This window comes from Galeopterus variegatus, unplaced genomic scaffold (genome assembly GCF_000696425.1).
Source record: "Galeopterus variegatus unplaced genomic scaffold, G_variegatus-3.0.2 Scaffold8530, whole genome shotgun sequence".
Classification (NCBI taxonomy): domain Eukaryota; kingdom Metazoa; phylum Chordata; class Mammalia; order Dermoptera; family Cynocephalidae; genus Galeopterus; species Galeopterus variegatus.
Genome location: NW_007734641.1, coordinates 63,148 through 82,050, shown reverse-complemented (window position 1 = coordinate 82,050; position 18,903 = coordinate 63,148). Strand labels below are relative to the sequence as shown.

The 18,903-nt window shown below is 52.7% G+C and overlaps 2 protein-coding genes across 5 annotated transcripts; one reads left to right on the top strand and one right to left on the bottom strand.

The window, feature by feature from the left end:
• Positions 1-18: 18 nt before the first annotated feature.
• On the top strand, positions 19-8,950 carry ZNF692 (zinc finger protein 692). Of its 3 annotated transcripts, none has more exons than XM_008592958.1 (12): positions 19-37; positions 806-996; positions 1,278-1,309; positions 1,643-1,906; positions 2,461-2,509; positions 2,602-2,736; positions 3,050-3,268; positions 3,358-3,435; positions 3,536-3,614; positions 5,230-5,344; positions 8,197-8,296; positions 8,456-8,950. In XM_008592958.1, exons 2-12 carry the CDS (start codon positions 818-820, stop codon positions 8,802-8,804), a joined length of 1,599 nt encoding a protein of 532 aa, XP_008591180.1. In that variant the 5' UTR covers positions 19-37; positions 806-817; the 3' UTR covers positions 8,805-8,950. The 3 variants fall into 3 exon arrangements, with proteins under 3 accessions (XP_008591180.1, XP_008591181.1, XP_008591178.1); XM_008592956.1 differs by lacking the exon at positions 19-37 and adding an exon at positions 415-492; XM_008592959.1 differs by lacking the exons at positions 19-37; positions 8,197-8,296 and adding an exon at positions 411-492 and having other exon boundaries at positions 8,456-8,581.
• A 1,418-nt stretch (positions 8,951-10,368) lies between these two features.
• Positions 10,369-18,361, bottom strand: ZNF672 (zinc finger protein 672). Of its 2 annotated transcripts, XM_008592954.1 has the most exons (3): positions 18,243-18,361; positions 17,834-18,157; positions 10,369-14,338 (listed from the first exon to the last, which is right to left on the bottom strand). In XM_008592954.1, exon 3 carries the CDS (start codon positions 11,912-11,914, stop codon positions 10,517-10,519), a length of 1,398 nt encoding a protein of 465 aa, XP_008591176.1. In that variant the 5' UTR covers positions 11,915-14,338; positions 17,834-18,157; positions 18,243-18,361; the 3' UTR covers positions 10,369-10,516. The 2 variants fall into 2 exon arrangements, with proteins under 2 accessions (XP_008591176.1, XP_008591177.1); XM_008592955.1 differs by lacking the exons at positions 17,834-18,157; positions 18,243-18,361 and having other exon boundaries at positions 10,369-12,138; positions 13,418-15,064.
• Positions 18,362-18,903: the final 542 nt, after the last annotated feature.

The following is an 18,903-nucleotide window of genomic DNA, read 5'->3' as shown; positions in this document are numbered from 1 at the left end:
TCGGCGCGGCCAGCTGAGGGCGGGTGAGGGCTCGCAGGTAAGGCCGGCTGCGGGGTGGGCCTCGGCGGGGCCTCTGGGGGGCCCGGGAGCTGCCTGTGGGGTTGGTACGTCTCACGCACTGCGAGCGTTAAGTGAGGCGGCCGGAGACCGGGTGGCGGCGCCCTTCGAACCTCCGTCCCCGGCGCTATCCCCGCTCGACCCGACTGTGAAGAGCGCCCCAGTCACACGCCAGGACACAACCCCTCCTTCCCGTGAACCCGTAAAGGCCGACGCCCTCTTTAAGGTGAAATGTCTGTCTCCTCACCCCAGTCGAAATTCCTCCGTGAAAGTCTCACGCCCCTTCCCCATAGTTCCTGTTTCAGGGGGCTGGAGGGCTCAGGCCTTTATTTTGACCTATCCCCGCTCGACCCGACTGTGAAGAGCGCCCCAGTCACACGCCAGGACACAACCCCTCCCTCCCGTGAACCCGTAAAGGCCGACGCCCTCTTTAAGGTGAAATGTCTGTCTCCTCACCCCAGTTGAAATTCCTCCGTGAAAGTCTCACGCCCCTTCCCCATAGTTCCTGTTTCAGGGGGCTGGAGGGCTCAGGCCTTTATTTTGAGTCTGATCCTGGCCCCCTACCCGCCGTCCCACAGTGCTTGAGCTTGGAGGGGTGGTTTGGCTCCGGTAGCAGCTTTGCTATTGAAATGGTTAATCCTGCCCCAGTCCACTGATGAGGAAACTGAGACACGAGTGGTGAGTGGAGCCCGCGTTTCCGACCCCCGGGTTAAGTGGGCACAGATGGCGTGTTTCCTTCACCCCCCAGGCCCTAGTGCACATGGCTTCTTCCCCAGCGACGGATGCGTCCCGAAAGCGACGGGAGAAGCGGCGACAGCTAGATGCACGTCGCAGCAAGTGCCGAATCCGCCTGGGCGGCCACATGGAGCAGTGGTGCCTCCTCAAGGAGCGGCTGGGCTTCTCCCTGCACTCGCAGCTTGCCAAGTTCCTGCTGGACCGGTTAGGGGACTGGGAAGGGGCTGTGGGGGCGGGCACGGACGGCAGCACGCAGCCCCCTCTCCAGGGCCAACTGATGTCCACTGCTCTTTTCCACCCTAAACTTTCTCACTTGAGTAGGACGGCCTGTGTGATTTGTGGCCTCCCAGGGTCCTGCTTCCCTCCTCATGGCCCCAGTGAATAGGAAGCCCTTAAGTCTGTCTCCTTAAGTGTGTGATTGCCCAGGGCTGAGGGTGGTTGGCCACCTGGGCCCTGACCTGATCTTCCTGTCCTCCCACTGGCAGGTACACTTCTTCAGGCTGCGTCCTCTGTGCAGGTAGGTAGGGAATGGCTGGGGATAGGAGTCAGAGGGAAGAGGGGCTACAGGGAGAGGTGTGACGCAGAAACACTCTCCCCAAGATCAGGGAGAGCCCTAAGTGAGTTTGGGGACGGAGGGAGTTGGGGCCCCTAGAGTAGTTTGGTGGGGGCAGCCTCTGAGGAAGGGAGCAATGTTTCAGGACCTTGGGAGTATGGGCTCTGAGGAATGGTAAACCGGATGGGGGCTGAGGTTGCCCTGGGGTTTGGGGCACAGGGCTCTCTTGCTGTAGCTTTCCAGGGTGAGAGGAGGAGGCCTACCAGCGCAGCCTGATTACTTCTCTCACTCTTCTAGGTCCTGAGCCTTTGCCTCCCAAGGGTCTGCAATATCTGGTGCTCTTGTCTCATGCCCACAGTCGGGAGTGCAGCCTGGTGCCCGGGCTTCGGGGGCCTGGGGGCCGAGATGGGGGGTTTGTGTGGGAATGCTCGGCGGGCCACACCTTCTCCTGGGGACCCTCTTTGGGACCTATACCTACAGAGGCACCCATGCCAGCTCCCCTTCCACGTACTTCCCGGAGAAGCTGGTGCCCGGAGGCCATGAGTGGGCAGGAATCTGCAGGTAGGCTTGGGGAGAAAAGGGTTTGGAGAAAAGAGGAAAAAGATTTCCCATCTTCTGTAGCTCAGAACCCTGTTCTCTAAAAATGATCTTTTCTCAATGAGAAAATTCTATGCTGACAAGGAAATATATCCTCAAATACATTGTTAAGTATAAAAAGCAAAACACAGAAGAGGATGTATGGTATGCTGTCATTAGTGGGAAATAAAATAAGGGGAAGAAGAATATATGCATGAATATATACTTGTGAATGTATGAAATATCTCTGGAAGGGCACATAGAAACCAAGTTACCTGTGAGAAGAACTAGGGGACTGGAGGACAGTATTGGAAAGGAGACTCTTCACTGGATACTTTTTATACTTTTATTTTTTGAACCATATGACTGTATCATCTCTGAAATAAACTACTCCCTCCCACTTCAGTAGTCTGTGACCCTCCCACCTCCCGTCCTCTTCATTCTTAAGAGTCTCCCACCACTTCAGATCTTAGAACTCCAACTGTCCTCATCCCTTGAGCCCAGAGTTCCTTCCCCTTTGGCTCTGCCTGTGCCAACAGGTTTGGAATCTGAGCATGATGAGAGGACTCAAGAGGCCAGGTTGCCCAGGTGAGGATGGGGGTGGGAGAGACAAGATGGACCTGCATGGCTAGTAGGGTTGAGGAAGCAGAACCTCAGGCTTGCCTTCCTTGGGCCTGCAGGGGCATAGGACCCCCACCAGAGACTTTCCCACCCCCAGGAGAGGAAGAGGGGGAGGAAGAAGAGGAGGACGATGAGGATGAAGAGGAGGTGCTCAGTGATGCCAGCCTGTGGACCTACAGCTCCTCCCCAGATGAGCAAGTTGGGGTTGAGGGAGCATGCTGAGCACAGGAAGAGAGGGAGGAGATGGCAGCTGGCCTGACAGTCCAGAGCTTTGCAGACTTGAGGGATGGACTTGTTGGTGGGAAAGGCAGGGTGGGCTTTGAGGAAGGAACTGAAAGCTTTCAACTGAGGGGGTGGATAGGGGTGAAATCAGGCTCTGGAGGACACTGAAGGCTGAAAGTAGATATAAATGTAGAGCCTGGGGTGGGAGTAGGGGCTAGGGTTGGGCAGGGGCTGGCTGAGTGCCCAGAGATAATATCTTCATCCTCTTCATTCTCCTTTCGCCAGTGAACCAGATGCCCCCAGACCACCCCCAAACCCTATCACCCACACACTTAAGGATGAGGAGACACCACCAGTCCCTGCAGCTCTTCCCACTCCTGTTGCTGTGCCATGCTCGACAGCATCCTCAGTGGGTTCCAGAGCTCCTCTGCCTGTGGAAGTTGGGGTGCAGCCAGAGCTCAGTGGGACCCCTCAAGCGGCCCAGCAGGTTGAGACCCTGGCCAGGTAACCAGACATCTGTGACAGAGAGGGCAGGGGTGTCCTGGGACGTGGCCCTCCCTCGAGGCCCTCTGCTCCCTCTTTGCTGCCTGTAGCCCTGGGAGTCAGGCCCAGTCTGCTCCCTTCCCAGCCTTGGATGAGGACACTGCACAGATCGGCCCCAAGAGAATTAGGTAAGACTTGGGGAGACAGGGCTTTGGTGAGAACTGAGAGGAAGGAGGCAGAGGAGAGAGGACAGGAGTGCTTCTGCTCCTCTGTATTCTCCTCCTCTAGGAAAGCTGCTAAAAGGGAGCTGATGCCTTGTGACTACCCCGGCTGTGGAAGGATCTTCTCCAACCGGCAGTATTTGAATGTGAGGAGCACAGGCGAGGACTGTGTAACCGCTGGGGTGGGGGAAAAGGACTGAGGAAAAGGAGCCTAAGGTATGGGGGGATTAGAAGCCAGGAAGAGGAGGGTTGAGGTGGACATGCAGAGTTTTCTTATAAATGGTAATCATTAAGCCAGATGACTGGTAGATAAGGCAGAAAAAACAAGCCTCAGGTGTACAGAGCTGCTGCCCACTACTGCTTGTTCCATGGATCCTCCAAGGACCACACAGAGATGACAGCAGCATTTATCAGTTTCTCTTGGGGTGCTAGCAACAGTTCTAGCCACTCAACATGTGTAAAGTCTTTGATCCTCACTACATCACTATGGAGTAGATGCTGATATCATTCCCACTTTGCAGATGAAAAAACTGAAGCACATAGAAAGGTTAAGCATTGCCTGAGGCTCCTCAACTAGTATGTGATAGTGCTGGGGTTCCAAGCCTGAAGGCCTAGCTCCTGAGTCCGTGCTCAGGCTGCCTCACCATGCCTGCTCGAGTAGGTAGTCCTAGAGTGAGAAGGACTGGCAGATGGTTCTGTCTGCAACCTCATTGCATGAGAAGTTTGAGGCATAGAGAGGGAAGAGCCCAAGTCTCATAGTCAGCCAGAGCCCTTGGAAGGGCAGATTCTGAGTTTGAGGGAGGGCCAAAGATCAGAGGGGTGGTAAGGCATGGGTAGACAGGACAGGGGAGAATGCTGTCCACAGAAGATGACATAGGAGGAGTCAAGTGAAAAAAGAAGAAAGTCCTGGAGCAACAGTGAAGCTGTAGGATGAGAAGAGCATTTGGCAGGGGCTGGTCAAACATTCTAGGGTCTATTATGTTAGTGAAGCAGCCTCCAGATGTTTAGCTGTGGAAAAACAGGATTATGAAGAAGGAGGAAAGCCCATGCAACTTAGTGAGCCAGGATGTGAAATTAGGTCAGATAAAAAGAGAAATACTTCCACATTGGGGAGTTAAGATTAAAGAACCTGTTAACCTTAAAAGTGTGCTAGGTTAGGGCCTGCCCATGGCTCACTTGGGAGAGTCAAAGGTTAAGATTCCCTTACCAGTCATCTTTAAAAAAAAAAAAGTGTGCTAGGTTGAGAGAGAGTATGTGTGTGTGCACGCATCTGTCTGTATCTGAAGCAGATTTAGAAGAAAATCATATATACCCGTGGTGAGCTATTAAATAAAAAGTAGTAGTCTGAGAGACATTGTTGTACATTAATACTGGTATCAACGAGGATAATCACACTCACCCAAGCTACTTTCCCCTCCTTGGCAGACAGTGAATCCATAGTTAGGTGAACCACAAGTTTCACCCTTGTACAAGGGTGAAAGGCACTTTGTACAAGGAACGTTGCAGGACATTGCAGAGAGAGGGTGTGGCAAGAATGTGAGATAATGGAAATTGAGAGCAGAGTAAGGTGTGGACAGAGTTAAGTGTCAGGATGGGATGCACATGATGCTCGTAGTGTAGTTCAGGACTAGGCCAGAACTGATAGGGTACGGGGGACAGGAGAGCAGCAGAGGAGCCTGCCAGGTCAGCTCAGTTGGTCTCTCTGGGGAAGGCAGCTATTCTTTTGCCTCTTCTCCCCCTGCCACCCACTTCATTCTCTAGCACCACAAGAAGTACCAGCACATCCACCAGAAGTCCTTCTCCTGCCCAGAGCCAGCCTGTGGGAAGTCCTTCAACTTTAAGAAACACCTGAAGGAGCATGTGAAGCTGCATAGTGGTGAGTGGTGGAACTCCACTTGATCTCCCTCTGTGGGGCCTGTTACCTCCCTGTAATGGAGGTGCTCTGTGAGAAAGGACTCTTACTCATGTATCCTGCATTTCCTGTTTTAGGTGTTAGGTACAGCAGTGAACAAAGTAGGCAGCCCTAGCCCTTGTGAGATGTATGCTCTAGTGATACTGGGCCATCAGGAGGTGTAAAAGAAGGAGAAGATAGAAGAGCATGAGGCAGGAGTTGCTGTTGTAGAAAGAGAAGATACTTTAAGCAAATAATTAAGCAAAGTGAGAAAAAGAGACCTGTACCCTACAGTGTGCAGACAGCACATGTGGGAAGGCCCTGAGGTGGTGTCTGCATGGCATGTTCCAGGGATAGGAGGCCAGGAGGTTAGAAAGGAAGGAAGAGAGGTCCCATAGTGGTGGCAGCCTCTGAGACCACCGTCAGGATGGCTTGGCTCTTGCTTTGAGTGAGATGTGTGCCATCGCAGGGTACTGAGTGGTGGAGGACATGGCTGATTTTTAAAAAGATTACTGTGGTTGCTGTGTGGAGAACAGGGGGACTGCAGATGGGCAGAGCCAGGTGTTTAGCCATAAGATGACTGCAGGGCCGGCCTGTGGCTCACTTGGGAGAGTGCGGTGCTGATAGCACCAGGGCCACGGGTTCAGATCCCATATAGGGATGGCCGGTTCTCTCGCTGGGTGAGCGTGGTGCTGACAACACCAAGTCAAGGGTTAAGATCCCCTTACCGGTCATCTTTAAAAAAAAAAAAAAAAAAGAAAAAAAGAAAAAAAAAAAAAGACAAAAGATGACTGCAGAGATATGTACATGGGCTGGACTTGCTGGTAGCAGTGGAGTTGGTGAGAAGTGGCTGGCAGATCAACAGTGAGGAAGGCAAAGAGAGCGGTATCTGAGGAGCCAAGTGCAGAAGGTGCTCCAGGCAGAGGGAGGGATGACTGCCAGTGCCTCGGGCCAAGTAAGGTGAGAATAGGCCATCAGATGTGGCAGTGGGGAAGCCTTCCTTGTCTAGATGACAAGCTGGTGCTGACAAGAGAGGCTGACAAGCCACGGTATGGTAGACAGAATGGAGTGGGTTCTAGGCAGAGTGGAGCTTAGGAAGTGGAGGTAGCCAGTGTGGATAGCTCTTTGGCATTTTGCTGTGAAGACGAGCAGAGAAATGGGGTTTTAGCTGGCAGGCCATGGGCTTGGGGCACAGAGATGGGAATGATTCCATGGAGAGGAAAGGCTTGCTGATACTGGGGCAGGGTGGGGCACCTCGAGTGAAAAGAGGTGGGTCTTGAGGGGCATGGTGGAGAGCGGCCACAGGAGAGCAGTTTGAGTATTCACATATATGGGCACTGATGCAAGTTGGCTGGTGGATTTGGTGAGCAGAGGATGTAGGTTTTCTCTCTTTTCTTGGTGACTTAAAAAACCAGAGCACCGCTGAGTCAGAATGATGAGCTGGGGGTGTTGAAGGCTGGTGGAGAGAGGAAGGGGTGTGAAATGTCTTCTGGATTCTAGAGAGTGGGAGAGCGAACTGACCAGGGAAATGCCTGTGGGGTCCCTTGAGACCTATGTTCATAGATGAAAGGAGAGGCTGTGGGGGGGATTTTGCCCCCTCAGTACATATGTGCAGGCCTGGAGCAGGCCAAGGGTTGTGTGTCCTGATTTGGGCTTTAACCAAGCAGGTGCAGCTGAGGGAGAGGGGGCAAGCAGATTGGTAGTGTGAGTAAGGGAAGGCTATAAAGACGGATGTGGAAATGGAGCCGAGAGGGAGGGGGATAGTGGGAAGGTGGTGGGGCCAATGGACTGCTGGCCTGGAGTTGTAGGATTATCATGGCCGGACAAGGTAGGAAGCTCTGGCTTGAACCAGGATGATTGAAATTGCAATTTCCGAGGCAGTGCGGTGCTTGGGAGTGACCTGGGTAGTGGCTGAGGAGGGTGAGGGATGAGTTCTGTGGAAGTCACGGAACAGAGGGGTGGAGTGATGAACGATAGGAGTAATGGCTGATAGGAGTAGAGAGCCTGGTGTCAAAGTCACGTGGATCGAGGAGTGATGGGGACCATGGGAGGAGGCTGCAGGGGTGTACGTGTGTGTAGTCTGATGGCAGGTCTTCAGGGAAGTGGTGGGACAGAGGTCTGAAGGGCACCATGAAAACCAAAGACACCTTCTCTCCTGCAGACCCTGATAGCTTTTGGTGGTATAGGAGAAAACCACAGCAGCCTGTGAGAGCTGCTGGAGACGCAGTTATCAAGGGCAATAGGCAGGTGCTTTTGGAACTAGTAGGGAGGGCAGGTTGTGGGAAAAAGAGAGGAGAGGGGATTGGCTGCCTACAGAAAGGGAGTTCCACAGAGCACTTAGAGGGGCACTGATATTCACGACTGAATGGGGAAATTATTCCAGGTGCCAGGGAGTGTCCTTTGGGTTCGGAGTTCAGTCCTAATTCCCATGCCTGACCTAAGGCTTCTGCAAGGCTGCTGCCTAGTACCTTCTATCGATATATAAGGATCCAGCTTTCTATTCCTTGTGTCTTCTTTGACAAAGACCCATCATAGAGATCCAGATGCTGGGAGGTGAACCCCATTGGGAGTTAGTGGTTTTAGCAGGGTTGGGGGTGACAATAATGAAGTCTTGTAGCCAGAGGTCACATTGTTTGTGTTCATATCTCACTTGATTGTCATGACCCATCAGATAAAGGAGGTCCACACAGGCTCTCTGATTTAAACAATAACTAATTAGAATCCAGGCCTCCTGACCCCCAGTACTGGTGCAGTCCTGTGGGAGATGGCAGGTGGGTAGGGTGAGGAAGGGCCACAGCCTGGGGACGGATTCTAGACTGTCTCTCGTGTGTTTGCAGACACCCGGGACTACATCTGTGAGTTCTGCGCCCGATCTTTCCGCACTAGCAGCAACCTCGTCATCCATAGGCGCATCCACACTGGAGAGAAACCCCTGCAGTGAGTGCTGGGGGAGAGTTGTAAGGGCCAGGAGCCACAGGGGAGGAGGTAGGGCCTGGCAGCCAAGCACGCAGGACACCCAGGCAGAGGAGGAGGAATCCCTGGGGAGGTCAAGATGGGCCGAGTGCTTTCCCTTCCTTCCTCTGTCCCTGGCTACAGGTGTGAGATATGCGGGTTCACCTGCCGCCAGAAGGCCTCCCTGAACTGGCACCGGCGCAAGCACGCAGAGATGGTGGCTGCCTTGTGCTTCCCCTGTGAGTTCTGTGGCAAGCGCTTTGAGAAGCCAGACAGCGTTGCAGCTCACCGCAGCAAAAGTCATCCAGCCTTGCCCCCAGCTCTACAAGAGTCACCCAGCCACTTGGAGCCCTGTCCTAGCATTTCTGCCTCTGAACTCCTGGGGTCCAATGAGGAGTCCAGGCCTTCACTGTCTTCTCAGGATCCCTCAGCAATGAGCTCTTCTCCTACCTTCCGCTTCAGGGGCCAGACCCCAGGAATTGAAAAGGAATGAGGAGGAAAGGACCCAGAGGAGAAACGCCACATGCCTGGTCCCCAGGAACTGTGGCAACAGTGCAGGGCAGGGGCAAGATTGGGTTTTAGGGGAGCTGGACTACTTTAGTCTTTCTACAGGACAGAATAAACAGTATTTTACTTGGGCATGTGTGAGCAGAGCCAGTGTTTCAGAAATCCTCAATTCCTTTGAAAGCAGGCTCCACTAGAATGCAGCGTATGTGCAGGCTCTGTTCCTCTTTGCAGGCTCTCACCTGCCCTGACCCTGAGGGCCCAGTTTTCTTTCTAGACTCACTTTGGCATTTTACAGCCCTTTCCTGTGGAGTATGACACCTCTCCTCACACTTAAGCAGAGTAGGCTATAACAGTATGGAGAGTCACTCCAGGGGACCAGCTGGGGCAGGAATAGAGGCATACAGTCCTGGGCCATCTTGTATTTGCCATTCATTGAGACGACCAAATGTGTAGGTTCTGAAAAGTTTTGCCTTCTAGTGCAGAATCAAGGGGTCCTATGTACAAGATTGCTGAGCTACCTTGGGAAGAGATGTTAGAATTACAAAGTGCTTGGGCTCTTGGATCACTCTCTAAGTCTGTGAAGACAGCGACCTTAGATTTGACAGAGGGAGCTCTCAGCATCCAGAACCCAAACAACTCTTTATTTCAGCAGCCATAAGCAAAAAATCCAGGGAATTTTTCCATCCTTCTCTCTCCCCTTTATGGAATCTGTTTCCCCATGGCTTCAAGCTTGATTTGGAAATAACATTCTGATGTGCCACTTAACAGTGCTGGGCTTTGTGGGCCCACATGGTCTTGGCCTGGGTCCCAGGGCAAATATCCCTCACCTGGCTGGAGAACACTGTCCTGAGAGGCATCTTGATCTGCTGACCCACCTTCACATGAGTGGGCCACCTCTCCCAGGGAGCAGGCAGTTCCTGCATAGAGATGCCCTTCACTGAAGTGAGCTCTCCCTCTGTCCCTCTCTGCCTGCAAATTTCCCACCTCCACAACTCTCTCAGAAAGAGGGAGAAAGCAGTCAGGTGGAACCAAGAGGCAAGAAGGCCAGAGGGCTGGTGAGATGTGACTGCAGCCAAATCAGTAATCATTACCTGAAAAGGCAGGACAGCAAGAGTACTGGGGCAGGAGAGACAGGAGATGTAGGCTAGAATAAGGAGATGGGACAAGAGAAGACGACACAGACAGGAAACCAGGAAAGAAACACCAGAGAGCACAGCAGCAGCAATGGGACACACCAATACCTGGGCTCTCTTCCACACACGGGGCTGAGGGGTTTGCCTGATTCCCTGCACCTACACCCCAGAGGGAGAGAAGACAGGAGATACAAGGACTGAAGATGGAAAAAGCTGACAGGGAAGTAGATGTAGTGGTGACACAAGAGCCCAGGTGAAGGAAGGGCTGCCCAACAGAAATGGGAGAAGCAGCAGGCCATGCCATCTTTTTTTTTTTTTTTTTTAAAGATGACCGGTAAGGGGTTCTTAACCCTTGACTTGGTGTTGACAGCACCACGCTCACCCAGTGAGCTAACCGGCCATCCCAATATGGGATCCGAACCCATGGCCTTGGTGTTATCAGCACCGCACTCTCCGAAGTTAGCCACTGGCCAGCCCAAGGCCATGCCATCTTTGCCCGCGGAGTCGCTCTACTGTCCCTGTGGCGCAAATTGGGTGCTTGCCCGCTCCCTTTCGGAGAAGCCTCTCAGCAAGTCTCCCTGAACTGAGACACAAGGAGCCCCGGCTTCTCCTGTCCAGTCAGCCCCGCAAAGACAAGGGTAGCACTTGCTACAGTCTCTGTGACAGTAGTGGAAGCGGCAGCGGTGCGGGCGCGCCTGTGGGCCCGCTGGTGCTGCGACAGTGAGCGACTATGGCTGAAACACTTGCCGCACTCCGCGCACTCCACTGGCCGCTCGCCCAGGTGCGTTTTTCGGTGCAGCGCAAGCTTGGAGGCAACGCTGAAGGCCTTACCACATTCAGGGCACTTGTGTGGCTTGTGGCCAGCGTGGTTACGCCGATGCACGTTGAGGTTGGACACGCACGTGAACTGCTTTCCGCAGAGCTCACAGTGGTAGGGCTTCTCGCCCGTGTGTGTACGCCGATGCTTGGTGAGGTCCGAGCGGTCGCTGAAGCTGCGGCCACAGTCAGGGCATGGGAAGGGTCTCTCGCCTGTATGGATGCGCTGGTGCACCACGAGATCCGATCGCTGCCCGAAGCCCTTGCCACAAGTGGTGCACGAGTGTGGCCGTTCACCTTGGTGGCTACGCCTGTGGCGCAGCAGCGTGGAACTCTCGCTGAAGCAGCGCCCGCAGTCACCGCATGCGTATGGCTTTTCGCCCGTGTGCGTGCGCTGGTGACGTACTAGTGTGGCGCTCTCCAAAAAGCCCTTGCCGCACTCGGGACACTTAAAGGGCTTCTCGCCCGAGTGCGTCTGCAGGTGTCGCGTCAGTGTAGAGTTCTTGCTGAAGCTCTTGCCACACACACTACACTGGTGTGTGTCCCTGGCGCAGGGTCGCTGGGGCGTGGGGTCACCGGAGCTCCGGGCCACGTGGACACGCGCGTGACTCCGTAGTCCCGCGTGGCTGCGGAAGGACCTTGGGCAGTGAGCGCATTGGTGGGGCGGGTCAGCGGGGACAGTGGTTGTCCCCGACCGGTGTGCCCGCGCCTGGTGGAAACGCAGTGCGCTCTGTCGGAAATTGCGGGCGCACAGTGGGCAGCGGCGGGGCCGCTCAGGCGGGTGCTGGCGGCGCTGATGCAGGAGCAGCGCTGGAAGGTGTGGGAAGCGGTGGCCGCAGACGCGGCAGGGGCGGGCGCGGCTGCGCCGTCTGTGTGCACTCAGGTGCAGGTCGAGGAGGCTGATGTGGAGGAAGCTCTGGCCGCACTCACTGCAGATGTAGAGGGTTTGACCGGCGTGGGCGCGCCTGTGCGCTCGGAGGTCTGCAGCCCCAGCACAACGCTCACCGCACTCTAGGCAGCGGAAGCGGGTGCCATTGCCATGGGCATGCTCATGCCGCAGCAGCACAGAGCTGTAGCGGAAGCTCTTGCCACATTCGCTGCACGCATAAGGCCTTCCCACTGCCACCGCCCGCGATGCCTCGAGCATGATGAGGACGGACCCACAGCGTGCCGCTAGCACTCTGGTGTTCGCCTCCTCGTGCTGCAGGAAATTATTAGTTTTCTTGAAGCCTGAAAAGAGAACTGTAGCAGAGTGGAGAGAGGGAGACCTCAAAAACTGGTCTGCGGATTCCAGGGTTCCCTTTCTCACAGTCAGGCGTTGCGGTTGTTCCAGAGGCGAGCTGTGGCCAGTTTCACCCTGCTCCGTGAGCCCTGCGAGGAAAAGGTCACTGTGAGCCCCAGCAACAGCCAGCAACAGGTCCGCCTTGGGGAATGGAGAGGGGAACACGAACTCCTGATTTCCTCTAATTTCCTCAGATAGTCCATCTCCTGATTACCTTCTTTAAGAGGAGGCAAAGCCATGGGAGTCCCAGAAATATGGAGGGGTTATCTTTGTACCACCTGAAAGGCAGGAGGGACAGACTGCGCTGTTCTGGAGAACAGGCAGGAAAGGATTCAGAGGAGAGCTTGCATTCAGTGCGGAACCAGCCGTCAACACTGCCCAGGAGGGAAGGAGGAGGAGTGACCAGCCTGTTTTCCGGCCTGAGACCTGGGATCTCCGCCTGCGGATGCATTAAGAAATAACCAGGAGGTACAGGGCAATGAGAAGGTCCCAACACCTTCCTCCAAGACCTAGGTTTCTTGAGTCACCAACGTGAGACCAACAAGCTGGGCTGGACTGGAAGGACAAAAAGGGCAATGTGATGAAATGCAAACGCAGCAGCAGCACCCTGGGCAAAAGACTCAGACCCTGATGTTACCAAAGGGGCTGGAGACTGGACAAGGGAACGTATTTGAGAAACCCCCAAATATTGTTCCTTGGCTTTGCATAGTATCCAATAAACAACTAACCCACACCAGTACACAGCCTCAAAGTTGAGAAAGCAACTCAGGACTGAGGAAAGGCGTGAAAAGGGAGCATGGATTCACAAAAAAACCTATCAGAAATTGTAGCATTATCTAAGAAGTGCTTTTCACATTTTCTGGAAAGGCTGGGGAGGAGGACGGGACAATCTTTCTCAGGTATCCAAGCTGCTTGTGAACATTCTGCACTTTCCTCACTGACCCAGTCCCAGGTATCTGAGAACCTGGATTTATGGAGACCAAATCTGCTTTGCTATCTTGTTTATCTAAAATGGTATCCCTGAATCCTTCAGTTGCTCCAGGCAGCTGTTTGGGAGCAGGGACAGCCTTTGTCTTACTTCACATGCTCTCTAGTTAAGAGCACAAATGTGGCTACCCTCCTTGCCTGGCTGGCCTCACCACTGACTCAAGTTTAAGTATAGTGTTATTTCAGTATAGTCCTGTGTCACCCAACAGATCAGGGAGAGGAAGTAAACAAAATGTCAGCAGTCAACTTCTTATTAGCATATGGAAATTCATCATAAATACCAAAAACTTTGGTGAAAATGCCCTCATGGATAGGGTCCTCATCTTTTGGATGCAAATAGGGTAAAAACAAACAAACAAAAAAGGCTTGAAAAAAGCAAACCTGTGGGGGTGGGCTCTGGAGCTTCCTCTCCTCTCCACACTGGGCAGGAGTGGCCATCATGGGATGTCCTCTCGTGCCTCTGGAGCAGAATATCCTATGCCCTGCAGGGGTGAAGTATGAGGGAAAAAGCGAATTTAAACTAAGCAGGAAGACAGAAGCAGGGGGAAAAAGAAGAGGGAAGTATTTTCTAAAGGAAGGTATTTTTTAACGGACACTTTCAAATATAAAAAAACTAGGAAGAATAGTAGCATGTATCACTCACTCAACATTTTGCCATTCTTGTTTCATCTATGTCACCATTCTACATTTTTTGTCTGGAGTATTTTAAATCCCAGACATTTTATTCAAAGAGGATAATTTTTTCAAACAAAGTCTGCAAGCAGGGGCAGGAACCCCTCCGCAGACCCAAGAGCAGACTTTAGAGGGAGTCACTTGGTTCCTCCAGAGGGAACCCTCAACCTAGACACTTGGGCTGCTGATACCAGTTGGTTGTCAGTTCAAAGGCATGCTTGCCCTCATGAGAATGAAGCCTTCCCTGGAGACCCAGGGGCTGATCCTAAATGCCAAAGAACAATGCTCATGCCCTGGTGAATGCTCTGCCTCACTTGGGGGCCTCCAGGAACCATGGTACCTCTCAAGCCATGTTTCTGTAAGCCCACTCTCTCCCAGGCCACCACCTCCAAGGGCACATGGCCAAGGACGATAAGACAAATGCACAAACATAAACATGTACACATAAATGGCAATATAAACAAAGATACCACTTTCTCCCATTGTGGACGTGGAGTATGAGAAACTCTGGTCTAGGGTGCAGGTATGGTATTTGAGTGCCAGGGCAGGCCCTTCAAGTCTCTCTTCTCTACCTCACCCCATGTTGCAGCTCACCCCAGAAGCAAAGTGGTCTGTGCCTGGGATGGAAACCTGAAATAAAAAGTAAAATATTACTCTGCCAAAAAGAACAATTTCTAGGCTGTTCTATCACTTTCCTGATTGTGAGTTTTGAAGTTGTTATGCCACTAAATTTCTTTAACTTTGGAAAAAAAGTAAGTACAGGAAGGCTTGGAAAGAGGGGAGGGGGAAATTAAGTGAATTAGTGGAAAGTCCTAATTATTGAATAATTTAAAGTATTTTAGTACCCTTCAAGCATTTAATACTTACAAATACTATAATAAAACTTAAAAAAAATATATTAATAAGATAAGCTAATGGAAAAATTAACATTCACAATAGATTCAAGATAAACTTCTAAGTTTCATATATCACTATTTTTTTTGTTGTTTCTTAGTAGATATTGTAGGTATTTCATACCATATGAAATTCATCAAAAATTACAAATCAAGAGTGTTAGAATTAATCAGTATTTAGAACATTTATTAACGATCTACTGTGAAACATTTTCCTTCTGAGTTGCATCCTTCTGTCAGAATATAAAGACTCTTCTTCCCTCGCTATCTGTTCTGCCATGCCAGCATTTCTGGGGTTAGGACAAGAGAACCTAGAAAGTCATGATTCACAAGAGGCAAGTAATCATCTTGAGGTTCCTCCATTGAAGCCAGATTTGGATAGAACTGGTTTGGGCTGCAGGGAGTGGGGCTGAGGGGAACTGTTCAGAGCTGTGCTATTACAGTAGTGAGTCACATGTGACTGAGCAGTGGTTCCTCCATTGAAGCCAGATTTGGATAGAACTGGTTTGGGCTGCAGGGAGTGGGGCTGAAGGGAACTGTTCAGAGCTGTGCTATTACAGTAGTGAGTCACATGTGACTGAGCAGTTGAAACATGGCCGGTCCAAATTGAGATGTGCTGTCAGGGTCAAACACAGTCCTCATTTCAAAGACTTAGGATAATAAAAGAATGTGAAATATCCCATTAATAATGTTTAATGTTGATTACATGTTCCAATAATTTATATATATTGGGTTAAATAAAATATTAAAATAAATCTCACCTGTTTTTAAGAAAATTTAATATTACAAATGTGTCTCACATTTGATTTCTATTGGATAGTGCTTGTCCAAATTGCCTTTCCAAATCCTGGAACAATGTACAAAGGAAGGCTGGCCCACTTCACTGTTTCTGGAGGGCTTTGGTTGGGAAAAGGTCGCTGACCCCGCCCGACCCTCAGAGCCTTTGTAACTATGGAGGAGGGCCATCCTCCTCAGTGCCCAAGGCCCCAGCACCTAGATAACCCCTCTAGAGAAGTCCACCTGCTCTTATGGAAAGTGGATGTCTGTGCTGCCCATCTAGGAGACCTGGTTGGGATTTGGGATTGTGACTTATACAATGCCTTCTCTCACTGCTACTCTCAGATGGTGAAACCATTCCCTCTTGTTACTAGCATCAACACATAACCTCTCACATGTTTGTATGTACGTCCCCCTTTCATCCTCCTAGTAGTCCTCGGAGGTGGATGCTATCAATTACCCCCATGCAACATGAGGTTCCCATGCAGGCTTATCCAGAGTTATCCAGCACAAGTGTGGCAGGTGGGTCAGGGGACGAGAGGTGGGCAGTAGACCAGGTGGCCAGTCTTTCACTCGGCCCGCGGCAGCCACTACCCCTTCCCAGAGGTCCCAGCTGGCCTGCAGCAGCTCACTGAACTGCAGGGACAGGCCTGTTTGTGGGGCCTGGTGGGAACCACTGGCAGCCACGGAACAAGGGCAATCCCACCCCCAGGGATTGCTGCTTGTGGTCCCAGGTTTCCAATTGTGTGCACCACACTAATCTTGGGGCACCGGCTTGGGAAATGGAACTGTCCCCATTAGAAGCTGGGGATGATAGGGTGAGGAATTGTAGCCACATCCTGGAGAGGTGATTCTTCTGCTGGCTTCTCCCTGTGTCCTTACCCCTGGGGAGATGAGAGATGCTGTTGTCTCCAGACTTCTGTGACATCCCTAGAGTGCCCTGAAATCCAGACCAGACAGAAGCAAATTACCCATTCCCCACTCTGGACTGGGTGTGGAGTAGAAAGGTTTACTTGGACCTCGGGAGCCTTCTTTGAGCCCTTTCCATTTGCAGTTTCTTCCATTGGGAAAACCCAATGGAGCTCTTTTCAAATAACCCCTCTTTGGAGACTTTCCCTTTGCCCCTCTCTATGCTCTCCCTCCACCCCATTACTGAGCTTTATTCTGAATTAATCAGTGAAAGTAACAGGAAACAGTTATTCCCATCCATTCTGGAAAGACATAAGCCCTATTCTAGGAAGTGAGGATGGGGAATGGAACTCAGAGCACCAGAATGCCACTCTTTGCTTCCTTCTACCCTGTAACAGAAACAAGGTCTAGTACTTTAAAAGTTGTTCCTTTCAGCTTCAGAACCAGTCTGACATGTTTAAGAAACTGGTAAAAATAGGAATGACAGCTCCCTCCCACCCCAATTGCCTTAGTCTAATTATGATCCAAATACATCCTTTTGGAAGTTTTGTTTTCACAAAGCTTTTCCTGTGAAATTTGGGTAGTGTGGAGAAAGTATGGATGTAGGCAGATAGAGAAAATTCATAGTATGAGTTTATCCTCTGTCCCTTTGACACACGAGTAAAACTGAAGCCCAAAGTGGCCACAGCATCCCAGAACAGGGATGAAAGAAGGGACTGTAGGATCTTTTGCACCCTCTCTGGGCCTAGCAAGAAGTTGAGCACATGTAAGGCACTCAGCACTTCTTAAAAATGATGTATTAGTCTGGAATCCAATTCTCCCAAATGTTAGATTCCTGGAGGAGAGTGCCTCTCTCTATAGCCATCTTATCCTCCATAGCTCTATCCGCTGTAGATACTGCACTCTGCTTTGGTTTACTGAGTCAGGACTGCAATCTGTTTGGGAGAAAGAGAGGCAAGCGTCCAAATTCTGGTTCTTCCATTACTAGCTGTGCGACCTTGGACAGGGGACCTAGGGAATGTGACTCTCCTGCCTGGGAAAACTTAGTAAAGGAAGCTATTATAATGTTTCATGTGAAAAGAGGGAAGGTCAAAATATTTGTAAGTCTGAGATCAGTGGTTGCTCAGTGCTTAGAATTTACTCTCTTCAGGACAGTCCTTCTTTGGAGGGACCCTGAATAACGGGCCTGACTCCTGCCTCCACTCCAAGCGTCCTAAACTGTCTGCAAGCACTTATCAGATCTTCCCCGACCCCTAAGAATCCGTCTTAACAGGGTTAGAGCAGCGTGAGCCTTCCCTAAGCCCATCTCCGCGCACCGTGAGCTCCGAGAGTAAAGCAGGGAAGCTGGCTATTCCTTTTAAGACTGGGTACCAGAAGCTGAATACAAGTATTCGCGGAATGAGAAACGTTGCACCTGAATGGGTGGCCCTCCAAAGCCCCGCCGCAGAGCTGCCAATCCCGGAACGCCTCGGTCAGCGCGCTTACGAGTTGCTGGGCAACTTTCCCTGGACGAGACCCTCCCCATCTGCCCCCGGGCCCACCCTACCCCTTGCCTGCGGCGCCAGCCAACCCGGAGGGCGAGACAGGACACCAAAAAACGTGGTGGGGAGTGGGGGGCGTTTAACGCTAACAGAGCCCGGTGGTTGTCGCTGTCCCTTTATTCCAGTTTTGTCTGGCGATGTCTGCGACGTGGGGCCGCCAGCCCCGAAGGTCACCGAGGAGAATTAGCGAGGACAGGCGGAGGACAAGGCCTGGGAGGAGCAGGCCGCGCGGTGGCCCGCGGACGTGTTTCGGCCAATTGCTCGCCCCGCAGCGCCTCGCGTCACTCGTCGCCGGGACTGCACTCCAGACCGCCGCAGACACCAGTCGCCTGGGGCGGAGGGGAGAAGACAGGCGACAGCTGAGGAACGCTGTCCCGCGCCACCCATGCCCTCTCGGCCCCTTGGTTCTCTCACCGGTCGCCGACTGGCTCCTCTGGCACCGCGCGGTGCACTCAGCGGGCCCGCCGACCCCCGCCTCCCGGACTGCAAGCGTGGACGGGCAAGGGAGGAAGCGGCGGGCGGAGCGCACGGCCACGGAGTCGGGGGAGCAGGTAGGCGCCACAGCGTCCGGCGCCTCGGGAGAGGGGGTCACGCTCCAGGCCCGATCCCCGTCGGCCAGTGGTCGGCCTCGTGCGGGCCGTGTCACCGGTTGCTGGGAAGACTGGGAGGCGTGCGAGCACTGTACTGTCGGTTTAGCCTCTTCTGCCCAAGCGGGAGTCCCGGAAAGGGGGCGGGGCTCATAGGGAGAACCGGGACAGACTCGGGCCCCGCCCCCTTCCCAGGCATAACCAATCCCTTCCTCCTCCTTTGCCCGCCTGCCCACCCCGAGGCCTTGTCCTGTCCAATCATAGGCAAGGGCGCCGAGCCCTGCGCGCCACCTCAGACCCCCGCAGCTTGGTCAGGGGAGCTGGGCCTAGCGTTTCTGCTGCTCGCTGGAGCCATGGAGGCCGCGGACCAGTGTTCCCCTTGATGCTGCTGCAGTGGTAGCCGGTGCCCGGCACGGATCTGGCCAAGCGGGCCGCCCGCCCAAACAGTCCCAGTAGTAAGTTAGTGACTTTTTACAGTGACGCCGGAC